Source organism: Scomber japonicus, chromosome 9 (assembly GCF_027409825.1).
Source record: "Scomber japonicus isolate fScoJap1 chromosome 9, fScoJap1.pri, whole genome shotgun sequence".
NCBI lineage: Eukaryota > Metazoa > Chordata > Actinopteri > Scombriformes > Scombridae > Scomber > Scomber japonicus.
In genome coordinates, this window is record NC_070586.1 from 18,018,435 (window position 1) to 18,033,291 (window position 14,857).

The following is a 14,857-nucleotide window of genomic DNA, read 5'->3' on the forward strand; positions in this document are numbered from 1 at the left end:
ATATGTGCATAATGGCCCTGTGTATTTTTAGCCAACACTGAAAGTTTTTCCTGGAAATTGCAGATGAGATTCACCTTTCATCTGCCAGGAAGTCTGCTAAAGAGGCTAAAAGCTAAAGCTGGACCCGAGGCCAAACACAAAGTGGCCTTGGTTCTATCACCACAAGGCACATTTTAGATTTAGATTTTATCTCATAATTTCAAGATCTGGCATAATGGCCTTTTTGGCTCATTTTATAAATACTGAGTATATTTAAAAAATAAAAAAGTATACCACACACCAGGATAATAGGATTGACATATTATAATAACATTAAAGAACAAAATGAGCGAACTATGTGTTTCGTACTTTGCTTTATCAGATTTGCTCTCTGCTTAATTGCCATCAGGTGTACATTTGAATAGTCCGATACTGATCACTAACAGGTTCAGATACAGTGTCTCATTTTCCAATACAAATGCACTTAAATAAGCAAACAGGCAACAATGACCTACACTGCAAACATTGATATACATATATATTTCTACCAGAAGTTGTTTAGATTTCTCTAAATCCGTCTTTCCTTACAGCCTAGATTCCTCTCTGTCCTCCAGTTTCAGAAGCTACTTAAATAAAATCGCTATCATTAATGACCACCTTCTCTAATTGGAATACTATTGGAATGCTACATAATAATGCAGCTGGAGACAAAAGACAGTTCATAACGGTCTATGAACCAGAATGATCATGTATGGGATGGGGAAAAATGTGCTGTTGCAGTTTAGATTTCAAAAGGATGATTCAGAATTGTGTCTAAGTTTGCTAACCAAGAAAAAATACTTTTTTCAAATGTAGCCAGTGGTCACTAGCTTAGCTTTAGCACACACACACATATATATATATATATATATATACTGTATATATATGTGTGTGTGTGTGTATTCCTTTAGCTGAGTAACAGAAAGAAATGTTTACAAATGAGCTTGTTTTACGTCATCCAAAGATTGAAAATCCTGTAGCATACTGAGGCTCGTTGGGCAGACAGTTGGTGGATAAATGTGCAGAACATGCATACAACTATTTGCTGGTAACGGAGACAAGATCATCTCCAAAACATGAATTTCAGCCATTCCTGACCTAAATTTCCATCCTCTGGAAGGCTGTAAAGCTGCTGAACAACCAGCAACAGCACATTTCCAGTGACCTGCTTTGCTCATCATCTGGCTGAAATGCAAAGTCTGACTACAGAAATTACAGCAGGGATGGGCTCATACTAAAGCTTCCTTAGGCATTTGATTTGACTTTCTGTTCAGGCATAATAATGAGTTCTGCCTCCTCATCTCTCGTTCTTGAGACGCAATTTCAAAATTTCAAATAACTTAAAAATTGTACAGCACAGGAGGCCCCAACATCACTCTAAGCTATCCCAAAGCTATACCAGCCCTTTAAAAATATATATTAAAAATAACAATTAGAAACAACCTTTTTTATTGTGAGAACTTAAACAAGTGGCCTGACTGTGAGTTTAGAATATGTATAATAAAAAATGCTTAGATGCACATGTAAATGTCTGGATTTAACACAATAACTTTAACTAGTTCTATACAGTAGAACATCTGAGCCCAGTTATATACATTACTGCCAAAACAAAACAGTTCATATAATTAATAAGAACTTGTAAAAGACTAAATATGTATCAAATTGTTCTTTTCATGACGAGCCATGTGTTAACAACGGAGGTTAGCAAGGACAGTTTACGGGCTTTGCCGCAGCTGTGCTCCTGTACTGAGAGGCGGCACTTTACAGTAAAGAACTCTTGATGTGCCAACACACACAGCTGCACAGCACAAACACATACAAGGAAACCGCACTGCACACTGCACACACACACACACACACACACACACACACACACAGACATCATTAATAGTACCATTAGGGAACTTTGTGCCGTACTAAAACATGAAGCGAATACTTGTGGGATTTAGTCGGTAATGGTGGCTGTAAAGAAGAGAGCTGCTATTACAGGAGAATTTACTACACATTACTAAGCGCTGTGCCTTGGGATGGAGAAGGTAGAGGAAACCTCTAACTTTTTATTATGAGAAGAGATTATGGCGCCTGGATGTTTGGTGGGTGCATTATGCTCACTTGTCTGAGCATGTCTGTGTGGGTGAATGTACTGTATGAAAGAGTGTGATGGTGTGTGGTCTTACCTCAGCGTCTTGATTCTGTAGGTTGTAGGTTCGCTGCAAGGTGCGTATTGTTGCCACGCTTAGGTCCGCTTCCTCTAAAAGAAGCTCCAAAAGCATCACGAGTTGGTCTGATGTCACCTGAAGAGACAAAACAATTAATGATTAATCCATGCTCCTTCATAAAAACAAACTATTGAGTATTTTGTGAGAGAAATGTCACACCGTCTTGTAATAACCACACACGACTGCAAGTATTCATTACACCACCAGCAACTTCAAACTACTAAATTGGCTAAATTACCAAGACATATTGTGCATTCACTCACAAACACATTTATATTTACTTCATTTCCTACAACTTTCATTTCCTTCTCAGTACTGGAAAAAGCTTGATGAAAAAACACACCAATATCAGTCAGGCAATTAATTCAGATGTTCAAAGAGAGGAAACGGTAGCGTAATAAAACTAGGCTGAGGTGGTAATTAAATAAATATGGTAAGCCAACTGAATCTTTTCCAACTGGGAAATATTTACAAAACAGGCAAAAGAGGACACATGTAGGATATGAACCAAGGCAGGAAAGAGGGGTGAAACAAAGCAGTCAAGTTGTAATTTTTACATTTTGTCAAATTAAAGAGAAACAAAATGAGCAGTACTGTAAGGGAACAAAAAGGAACACATACTGCCAAAAAAGAGACATCTATAGAACATATAGATCTAGAACATTTACTCTTAGTAGGTTGTGAGACTACAGTGACGTCCCTGAGTACAGCGATGACAGAGCTTATATTGGAATTGGAAGTAGAAACTGTTCCAAAAAACAGGAAATACATCTCTGTTTTTTCTTCATAGTGCTTTGTACTCATTGTGTTATTGTGAGGTAAACCTAAAGGAAACAGCCTATTTTCTTCAGATGACAAACACCTTTAGGGACAGTGAAAACTCAGCGGTGAATTTGGACGATTATTCTGAGGATGGATGTGGGCAACGATATGAGAGAGCAACTTCCTCCTCCAGGGAGAGCTGTGCCCAGCCTTGCCTGCCTTGCCTCTTCTGGATACACCCAGCACACCAAACCACACTCTCTCTGTGGTCCCAGTCTGGGACACAATTAATAGCTGAAAGCTCTGAAGAGACGAATGTGAAAATAGGTATGAAGTATGTGTGTGTGTGACTGAGTGAAGCAGAGCGCGAGTGATATACAGTAACAAGGGGGGAAAGTGACAAAGAAAGAGCCAGACAAAACTGTTCCATACAGGTAAACACACAGCAGGAGTAAAGAAAGTGACTGCATGTGTGCAACATATATTTTGTTTAAAAAAACCCTTTCCATTCAAGAGCTATCTTTGGTAAACAACCTCCTTAGCGCTGCTGGGAAATACCTGACCTAAACTAGGAAGTATTTCAGCATGTAGCTGTTGGAGCTGAGGGAATAACACCCAGACTCAAGCTGGCAAATGGTCAAATCAAACACTACTACTGTACCACTCCTGACCCACACACACACACACACACACACACACACACACACACACACACACACACACACACACACACACACACTGATGACTATCTTACTCTATGGAAAATCTGATATCCAGTCCTTCCCTTCACCCTCTATCGACTCTCCCCTTTCTCCTCCCTCCATTTTGTGAAGGCTGAGTGTTTTCTGAAGTGGCGTCTCCATCTCTTAAAGGGTTTCTTTGGGGCCCACCCATGATCCCTCTCACTCTCCCACCCTTTGAAAAGTGAGGAGTCCAAACCAATAAAACACTGTTCTCTCTCACACACACACTACTTCACACATCCCTCTGCGCCTACTGTGAGGTCCTGTTTAACTGTACTGTATGTACTTTATATTGCTATGGTGGTAATCAATATGTCTGCACCACTGTCTCCAAAACAAACTCCTGGCTAATGATGGTGCTTTACAAGCTAAATTATATTGTTATCATCATACTGACACACACAAATACACATAGTGTTCACAGGCAAGAACATGATTGCAAGCCTCATCCCATCAAACATCTTCACAGTGGAGTCTCATCAACACCAACTAACACCTTCTCCCATAAAATGTTTACCCTCTTATAATATAAACACATACATATGCAAATACAAGAACAGTCCTAGCCTTGTATTGGTTGCAGACAGTAATATTTACTTTAGACATTTTTTGAGGTACTTGTTCTTTTACCCCGCTACATTTATCTGACTGCTACAGTTACTACTTGCAGTACTTTGAAGATAGCGATTTTATATACAAAACAAAGTCATACTTTAAAATATGATACACTGTTTTTTTTGGAATTTGAAATGCTTCACAATTTATTTGGCCCTCGTGATTAGGAAAAATCTGGATGGGTGAGGCAAATGGAGAGAAAGAGCAATTATAGGGGAAAAGGTGAACTCCATGGCTGAGTACTCCCTTATTAAGGCACACAAACACTTACACACAGCCAATACACACAGTCAAACACACACACACAGAGCATCCCATGTCATGACCAGGTCATGGGTAACTCTAACAATAGCCCTTAATAGTACAGTGCTGAAAGCACTTTACCACTGAAGGGGGAAACATATCCTTCTGTATCTCAATGATTAATGGGAAAAGATCTACTCACACACACACACGTGCACGCAGACACACACACAATGCAGACTTTGGCCTTATGAAAGAAGTATTTCATTCCCATACTGTCCGTCAAAGCTGAGGAATGCTAATGGTGAAAAATACAAAACACACAGTCTGTATCTCACACACACAGACACACACTGAACGCCTGTAATTCTCTCTCATATGGACTTTTATAAAACAATGCACACACTAACATACACCCAACTCTTCCATACAAACCGCTGACACGGGTTGGTTGCACCAGGTCTATATTGAGCCGGGTCTCGCAAAGACCTATGGGAAATATACTGCTGAAATGTCTCCTTCTCACACTGACTTCCAAACCTCTACAGAACAATGACACACACACACACACACACACACACACACACACACACACACACACACACACACACACACACACACACAAATATAGACTTTGTTTGCCACAGTGACTGACAGCGCAATGAGACAAACAGCTATTGTAAACACAGGATATGATGTCCACCACAAACTATAAACGAAATAAATATATATAGATGAGTGTGTGTGTGTGCACTGCTGTAGATGGTATTCCCATGTAAGTGGGAGAGTTGGAAGAAATGAGATAAGCTGCCACCTTTGAGTTCGTGCGTGCATGTGCGTGGGTGTATGGGACTACAGTAAGCAACATTAGTCATACTACTGCCGCTGTATAACATGTTCATACGGCGGAGTCTCTATAGCCTTTTTTACAGGGTGTACACACACACAAAACAGCATCAGTAGGCTTTATTGAGACATTTCTTCCCTTAACACTGATCAGGTTGCAATACACTAAGTTGAGTTGCAAATGAATTGGTTCTCATCTGTGAGTCTCTGTCGACTCTGCTGCACTTCCTTTTCTGAGGCAGTATGAGAGATGAAAAAAGGTTGTCCAAATTAAAAAAAAATGTAAATCTAAAATCTTTTTCTGCCCCTTTCCAACAATCCATCACTTGTTCAGTATTTCCATGGCAACGGCACTGAGTAGCACTCTGCGTTCTGTACAGTACATAGGAGAGCGAGCCTGTGTACTTTTTCAGAAGTGGTGCCTTTATGCATACTGTAGATAGGATCGAGCCAAAATATTTCAAATTTTCTCCATCTTTTCATTCCATAGTCTCTTTGCTAAAGGGATTCATGATATCAACTCCTTTTAGTCTCTTGCTACCTTAAGGAGTCACCATTTACCATCACATCTCTGCAAGAAGCACCTCAGGTAAACCCTGCCAAATGAATCATCACTGCCCTCTCCAACGTTTCAACTTCCACTTTCATGGATTTACAAAAAGATAACTGCTGGACTACTGGTCTCCTATTTTTATGTTATTAATTTCAGTTATGACAACTTCAGTTGAGTGTCAGCTTATGGCATGAACCCTAGGTCCCTGCAACTGTTTGTAATCAGAGAAATTAAGTTAATTGTAAGAAACTCTGTTCAGAGAAATAAGACTGGGGAAATGGCAAAAAGTTTGAGCAATAAGGGAAAGAATAAAAAATCTAATGACAGAGAGAGCAAGCGAGACAAAAATGGCACCAAGGAGATTGAGTAAAAAAGTCAACGACAGGACTAACTGACCATAAAATCTATATAATGACGCCAAAGAGCATAAGTGAACCACTTTCTATTCCCTTGGCACCTTACAGAGAATACAGAGGTGTTGCCAATGCTTTCTTTTCCTGCCTTACTTCCCCTTTCTTCCTTCTCTCACTCCCTACCTCTGTACCACTGGGGAGTACCACTGCTTGTTCAGTCACACTGCATTATTGGGGCTGGAGACATTGAATAACTGTGACATTATAAAACCAAACTGTGATTTCTGAGAGGCCATTGAATCATGTGTATGCATGCGTGTGTGTGTGTGCGTGTGATGCCATTCAGCCGCTCGGCTGCCTTTTATTTCTGTCTGACCGCAGGCTCGTAAAAACACATTCTGGCACCAGCAGCTAAAGGCCTCAGCTTACGCCTCAGGTACTAAGGTTTCACTCTTTCTTTCCCTCAAATCCCTCCCTTTCTCTCTCCTTCTGCCTCTGTCTCCATGACTGTCTGCCCCCGTCCACATACCAACTCCTTTTCACTCTCCTTTCACTGGTCCAGCGTCTGGCTCCTCCAATTAAATGCCCTCTTTTATCTCTTTCTGTTCTTCTTTATTTTACTCTTGATTTAAAGGTCCAAACATTTATCTTCTGTAACTGCAACAGCGCGCTCGGGTCTGGAAGAGAAACAGTGCGCCGAGCAGCTATTAAGATTCTCTCAACAGCCATGACAGCGTAAGAAGCATCACAAATACTTACGCTTTTAATTAGCCTGTAACTACTCTATTCAGCTGCACAGAATTCAACAAAACAGGGCAGATGGTCAGGAATAAAATAGCAAGCAAGAGGCAAGAAAAAAATTGAAAACCAAATAGTGTTAGGACACATTTCAGCAGCTAGAGAATATTAAATATTGGCAAATGGTCATTCAGTTCTCTGAATCCCAGCAACATCTTTGCCACTCACACTATATACTTCTCAAAAAGTAAACAATTAAGTATTTCTAACCAATAGATCCAAATAATGTGCGAATCTATGCAGCAGATTTATTCTTACTATCTTTCTCAGGAGGAAACAGATGACTGTATTTAATTATCACAGCACATGGTCACATGTTCACAGGATGCCCCTTTTATACTGTAGCAGAAGCATATGTGAGAGACTAAAAAGATACAGCAGTAATGACAGGAGCCTATAAATACAAAACCTATAAATATGCTAAATGGCTCAAGAAAAATAAATTCATACAATGTGGTGATATGATACTGCAATCCTGTGGCTTCACAAGGTCTAGAAATACATTATAAAAAGGCCTGCTGACATCATAGGTTTTGTAAACCAATTTCGGGTAATGGATTGGAACACACAGGGGAGACGGGGAAAGGTTATCTGTGAGTCACATGTTACCCTTTCAACTTCTGAAATGGAGCTGTCTTCTGTGCTATCATCTCCTCAAATTATGTCACACCTGCTTCTGCGTCAGATGATCTCACAGATAGTGCTGGCCGCAGACTGATGATAGACTGATGACGTCTACCTGCAATCTAATCATGGACAGCATTCACTCTTTGTTTTCTAATTTGAAAACTGCTTTAATCATCAACAACAACAGAGGGAGAGAGAAAGTGAGATGAGGGTGTATATTTGTATGTGTGTGTGTGTGTGTGTGTGTGTGTGTGTGTGTGTGTGTGTGTGTGTGTGTGCTTATGGCTGTTGTAATCAGTCCTGAGCCTAATCAGGACTGGAAAACATATAGAGAGCTTCCTCGAGAATCAGACACAGTGGGACTAGAGAAACAGAATGACAAGAGAAGGAGACAGAGAGCTTCTGACCTTGTAATCACAATGACTACCGGGATCAATTGTCTCATCAATGTATCTCCTGACACAAACACATGCACTGACAACAAGTGTTTAACTGGAAACAATTAACAATTCCAAACACGCACAGTACAATGTCAATCAACAGAGCTCATTTGGAAAACAAACAAGTCTATGAGTATCGTTTTGCTGTGTTAGTCACGTGTGCTGGATACATTTTCATGTATTAGTATGCACACACAGGATAGCCACAGTATGTGCTCTACACGCTGGCATTATGTGTACTTATCCCTGGATCTCCAATATTTAACCCAGACTATCCATGTTTGTATAAATACGTGTTTGTGAGTGTGTGTTTGATCAGCTGCTGGTTGTGAGGATTGGTAGTCTCCAGTAGCTGCCTTTTTTTCTCCCCCATCTGTCTTCTTGGCCTTCAAGTTCGTAGGCTCAGGCCAATCAGAAAGCAACGTGGGGTCACAGTGGGGTTGCAAGTCAGGGGTTAAGCTGAAAAAGCATACACAGTGGGCCCTGTGGTGGAGAGTGACTATTTGCTCTGAGGGGAAATAAACTGGGCCAACATTCACACATAAAAAATATACCTACTCGAAACATGTGTGCAAGTACAGACGTGCACACACTCTGAACGGCCATGAAGCATGCACTCCGCAGCTCATCAGATAGCTTTCCATCACTATCTCAACACCTTGTTCTTTCTTTGTGCAGCAGGTGGGGTGTTTTTAATGTAAAATTCTATGTTCCTGTCATTTGGCATTGATCATGAGGGCAATTAACATGTTTTCTCTCCTACTCATCAGTGCACTGACTCATACTCATTCACGCACACACCTCAAAAAAACAGAGGAAGTTTAATTAATCTCTGGCACTCTATGCTTTGACGCAATGCACAAATCTAACTGTCTCCAGCGGATGCCTCCCTCGCCTCCCTACCGCCATTCCTCCTCCTCCCACAATCCATTGTTCCATTCCCAGTGGAGACACAAACCACTCCTCAACTACACAAACATAAAAAAGGCCTCTTCTTTGTAATATTTTCATATTTTGCTTCTCAATTTTTGGAAAGCCCAATTCCCCTGCAGGACAACCCTGGTCACTTCTTGTGCTACTGTTAGTCTGGCGAGTCAGAGGCAGGCAGTGGCTTTTTCACCTGCCAGCTCTCCCAGAAGAACATAACAAGCCCCCTTAGATCCAACTTGCCTCCTTGCAGGTGCCCTAGCCAACCAGTGGGACTCACAACTGGGGACTGCACCTCAGGTCTCAGCAGTGGCTGGTGACTGTTTTGCCCCTGCACCACCCGTATGCCTTTGAAAGAGGGAGGCCTTTGAAACAGAGCTGGAACAAAAGGACTGCTGTTTGCGCCTCAGAGAGAAAAATCTGCTCCATTTGTACAACAGTGACACATCCAAACACCTGGAAGTCAGCTTAGACAAAGGCAGAGGTGAGGAGAAAGTCATGGTGGAGAAAAGAGTAATACAATTTTTTTGTATTTGTAACTAGACATAAACAAATTGCAGACAAACAATGTACTTCTCTAAAAGTCACCTAAAATGTTTAGTCCAGTGATATTCAATATTTTCCTTATTCTTGTCTGAATATCAAAAGCTTGATATAGCTTCTTCAACTATGCCATATAACCTACCTCTATTGTTGTCCAAAAACACATCAATGAGCCTGTTGCACTGGCTGACACGTTATTTTATTACAATGGACATGGGCACTGTGGTTTATTTTGAGTTGATCCCACAAACACTCTCATGCTGTCGTAAATACTCAAAAGAGCACCAAATCCCTGACTGAAAATAGCCCCTAACAAAAGCACTATTTAAGCATTATTTCCTGCTTGGGGCTGACAGCCAGAATGGTGACGTTGGAAAGTATTAAGAGACACACTAACATACTGCTGGTTTTGGTCTTTTTGTGGGATTTGTTGATAACAAAAATATAGAATATCACCAACTTTATATGCAATGTCGATATTCAGTATGTATAAGCTCAGAATGGCTCTCTTTGTGTAGTTGTGGCTGATTTCTCATGCAAAGCCCTCAAACTTAATCAAATTTAAAGCATTATTTTGACAGACTCGCACAAATGTATTTATTCTCCATCTTATTGTTGTTATCATATTTCACTGGAAGGTTTTAATTTCTTGAGATGTTCCATATCCTGCTTCGGTGGTTTCTTTCCTGCCAAGAAACAAATTCTGAGGGAAATACTGACATCTCAATCCAAAATCATCATCATCATCATCATCATATTGGAATTTAGTGAAACAGTAATCCTTGACGCAAACAGGCACACTCACAGAGCACATTCACTTATCTCACAGATACTTAACTGCCCACTGTCTCAACACATAAGGTACGGAAGTATGAAATGTGACTAAGGCTGAAAATAGCAGAGGACCCAGGTTTAATTTCCTCATGTCATTTGTTCTGGCCTGATCCTGTGAGAGTGAGAGCAGCCTAGGGGTTGTGGTTAAATATTATCCCAGAGGAGAAAAAAACCTAAAAAAACAACAGTGGCTACCAGCCACACTGCACTTTCCTTTAAAGGGGTTGTGGATAAATATTTTCAGTCGTGGGTGCTGCTCTTGATTATTATAATTACTTGGGTTAATAGGGCACAGAGACACACAAACAGACACAAGCACACACTCATGGTGGAGGGTTAAAAAACTTTTGTCAGCTCATGCAATTTAATGTTAGCAATTCCGCTGTGCCATATTGTAGCGGTTAGGTATCTAAATGTCAGCACACACATTGACCACAAAAGCACTAACACACACACATCTTTGCACACACAAACTCAAAGGATTTATCCATTCAAGCCAGGTTTAGCTGGATGACAACAATAATAGGGGTAAAACACAAACATGCACCGGTGATGACCTCCAGTGTGGAGCGATAGCATCTACTGCTGTTGAAAGATACACTGAGAAAGACAGAGCCAGAGTGGAAGAGAAAACAAGGAGGACGAAAGACGGGATGACTGTGGCAGACAGAGTCAAACACGAAGAGCTGAGTGGCAGCGAAAGATGAGGAAGGAAGAGGAGACAGCAGAAAGAGGCTAACATAACCAGAGCCATCAAATAGAAAGGTCATGCAGGAAGACACTCTATGGATTTCCTGTGTGTATGACTGTCTTTCTGCATACGTGTTAATATGTTTGAGACACATAAAGACAAAGATCTTCATTGGTCAGTCTTTTGAATCTTTGTGTGTGTGCAGTATGTACGTGTGTTGTCTCCTGTGTGAACTCCAGGCTGGCTGGGTTTAAGCAGTCTGAGCTGACAGAGGTATGTGGGATGGACTAAACCCAGATATCTGCTGCACAGACAGACAGACACACACACACACACAGCTGTGTAGTCATGCACAGCCACAAAGAGCCAGACACACACAAAGACAAAGACACACACACACACACACACACACACACACACACACACACACACACACACACACACAAACATACAATAAAGAGGAAAAAAGAGGTAGATATTAGAGAATGACATGAGAGGACACCACAGAATCAGGAGAGATAGGGTAAGCAAGAGTATCACAGACACCAATGGAAAAACAGATGGAAAGAAATTCAAAACTTGTTATTTACTTTATATTGAAACCAGTTTCTCCCCAGGAAGACATTCGGTCTGCCCTTTTCCTATGATAAGGCCACATCCAGCTTTGCATCACATGATATCCCTAACTGGGGTGAGGGGTTTGGAGCTAGAGTTGTCGTCTGCAGGATGGCTAATGGCACCAACTGAACAGTCTGTCTGACTGTCTTTATACTAGATTACACCAGACTATGGAAACATTAAGACAGTAGTTTTATGTTGTCATCCCCTGGCAGTGGGAATTACAGCATACACAGTTTTTTTGTTGTCATGCAACATGTTCACCATTACGATGAGAACATTTCTAGAACTGAAATGATTAGGTGATTGATTGATAAACAGAAAATTGAATGAATCTAGGAAATAATTGTCAATTTAATCAATAATGAAAATGATCATTAACTGCAGCCTCAGTGCTGTGGAATGACATGGTCTATGGTTATATGATTGATTTGTCTCTGTTCTTCAGGAATTTAGGATGTAATTCAAAACGCTATGGCTTAAAAGGATAAACATTGGTGCTTTTGGGACAGAAACCGATTCGTATGGCATGAATACGACTGTGACCTCAACAAAGCCTTATGAGCCCGACAGGGTGTGTGACAACACTCCCAACCCAAACACACATTCGCACATCTCTTAGACACATGGTTATTGGTTTCATGTGTAGGGATTTCTATAATCTTTGGAGCCCGTGGGCATAGTAGCATACAGTTGACATTGCTTTGCATGTATGTGTGTGTGTGTGTCTGTGTGTGTGTGTGTGTGTGTCTATGCCTCTGTGTGTGTGTGTGCATTAGTGCGAGTGTGTGATTTTGATAAGGCTAATTGTGTCAGGGCTGTCTGAGGACCCTGTCGGATTCCTAGTCATTACCAGGAGAGACAAAAAAATGTTTTAGCACTCAGAACGCCACATTCATACTCACACACAAACACAACATTACATACTATATCTATAAAAGCTGTGAGTTAACGTCTAAATCAGGACTTATGTAAAGAGCATTGATTCATTTGCCACCACTAAAAAGCCAGCATCATTTTACAGCCAACCCAATATTGAACATGACTCTGCACTAAATATCTGAGTGTCATTGCTTTTAACACTATGGCCTCCATACTACAATACATTTTATAGCACTGCATTATATAGTACCAGTCAAGAGTTTGGATACATTTTCTTATTCAAATAAATGGGAAAGTGTCTCCAAATCTTTTGACTGGTACTGCACGTCTGAAGTTGTGTTTAAATAGACTCCACAATGAACAATGTGTATTTGTGTGAGTGACAAAGTGCTGTGCTTGTTTTGTACATATTGCAGTCATATTGAGCTGGCTGTGTTCTCTCTGTCTGTCCCTGATGTGTTTTCCATGTGTGCTGGAAAGACAAACACAGCTGCACTTTAATGACACTCAAATGCTTCTGGGATTCAGAATGCATGTGTATGCGTGTACTTGTTTGTGTGTGCCTGTGCGCGCCTGTGTGTGTATGGTCTTTTTGACCACTTCAGTGAACAGCCCTGTTGGAGCTACATTTGCGCTATATAACTACCACTCTCTCCTCCCTCCAGAACACATCACCAACGCCTCACCTTGTGTGTGTGTGTGTGTGCATGAGTGCGTTTCCTTAGGGAGTCATGCAGCCCTAAGTGGTATTTCTGAGCAGCTATGCCTGTCATGAAATAGCTTGTCAGCGCCGTCAACACTGACTGGTGATCTCTTTACATGCCCCTCCCCTCTTTACTGTACACATATATACATAAATTCGCAACATACACACAAGCACACACGCAGACTGCAGGGAGTCCCCCGGACGAGATGAGACAGGCTGTGAGCTTCAAATGACCCCGAAAACAGAGCTGCTGCTGAGTGATAAATGAGACAAATACACGCTGGCACTCTCTCACTTTCTTTCTCTCTTTCTCTCCCTCATTAACACAACACAAATGGAGCCATCTCCACTCTCTCCTCTCCTCCCTTCTCTCCACATAAATCGTCCTATCTCCAACACTTGCTCGTTGATAAATTTGAATTCTCTTCTATCTCTGTCTATTTCTGTAGAATTGTACCATCTACCAGCAAAATCTCCATCAATGCGACTGCCTGTAACTTCAAATGTACAATAACTTGAACTGGTTGCAAAAGTGAGAAACACAGTACTCTATATATATACTCTATATACTTTTACAGACATTGTGTGGATTTTACTTTCAGTCTATACTGTTTATACAGTAATATGCAGTCATATCACAGCATGACTTTTACAGGTTGAACTCTCCACTCTTAAATAATGGAGGGAACATTACCGGATACCAGCGAAATAAACCATGTGGACATACAGCTGTGTATATGTTCTGTGAAAAGTGTTTGTTGGATTTATGGCTTATTACGTCATGTTTGACACAAACATAGGTATAGACTGAAAAATGTATTCAAACAGGCATACAAGTGGACTGAAAAGTGTTATTGGCATGTAATGTCAGATCAACCACTTATTGATGCAAAGCCAGTGTGAGAGATGGGTGAATCAAACAGCAGTTGTTTGCCACAATGATCCCTTAATTCCCATACAATCTGTTCCTCCTGGTCAGCACTTTTCCTAACAGATACTGCAGAAAATGACAAAGCCAGAGAGATACTTTTATTGATCTGTTGTTTTACTCCAGCTTTGATGTCGTGTTAAATGTCCTCGACTCACCCTCTCTCCCCTGATTCTCTCTTACTCTTTCACTATCGCTCACTTTCTATCAGAGCTCATGTGAAAAGAGTTCAGCCATTCATTTAACTCAATATTGATTCAATTTTATTTATATATATATAGGGCCAAATCACAACAAAAGATAGCTCAGGGCATTTTTCACATTAAGCAGGTCTAGACCATAGTCTTTTACAGACACCCAACATTCCCCCATGAGTCCTTGGCAACAGCAGCAAGAAAAAAACTCCCCTTTAATGGGAAGAACCCCCCAGCAGAACCAGGTTGCAGGTGGGCGGCCATCTGCCTTGAGCGGTTGAGAGAGAAAGAGGGAGGCCAGTGTCACGCATACTGTA

General features: G+C 40.9%; 1 protein-coding gene across 2 annotated transcripts in view; it reads right to left on the reverse strand.

Annotated features, from left to right (window-relative positions):
• aopep (aminopeptidase O (putative)) overlaps positions 1 to 14,857 on the reverse strand; it is a 79,307-nt gene that overhangs the window by 12,568 nt on the left and 51,882 nt on the right. For both annotated transcript variants that reach the window (XM_053326106.1, XM_053326105.1), the window contains one exon: positions 2,196 to 2,312. In XM_053326106.1, coding sequence (XP_053182081.1) covers positions 2,196 to 2,312 — 117 coding nt within the window. The remainder of the gene's footprint in view (positions 1 to 2,195; positions 2,313 to 14,857) is intronic.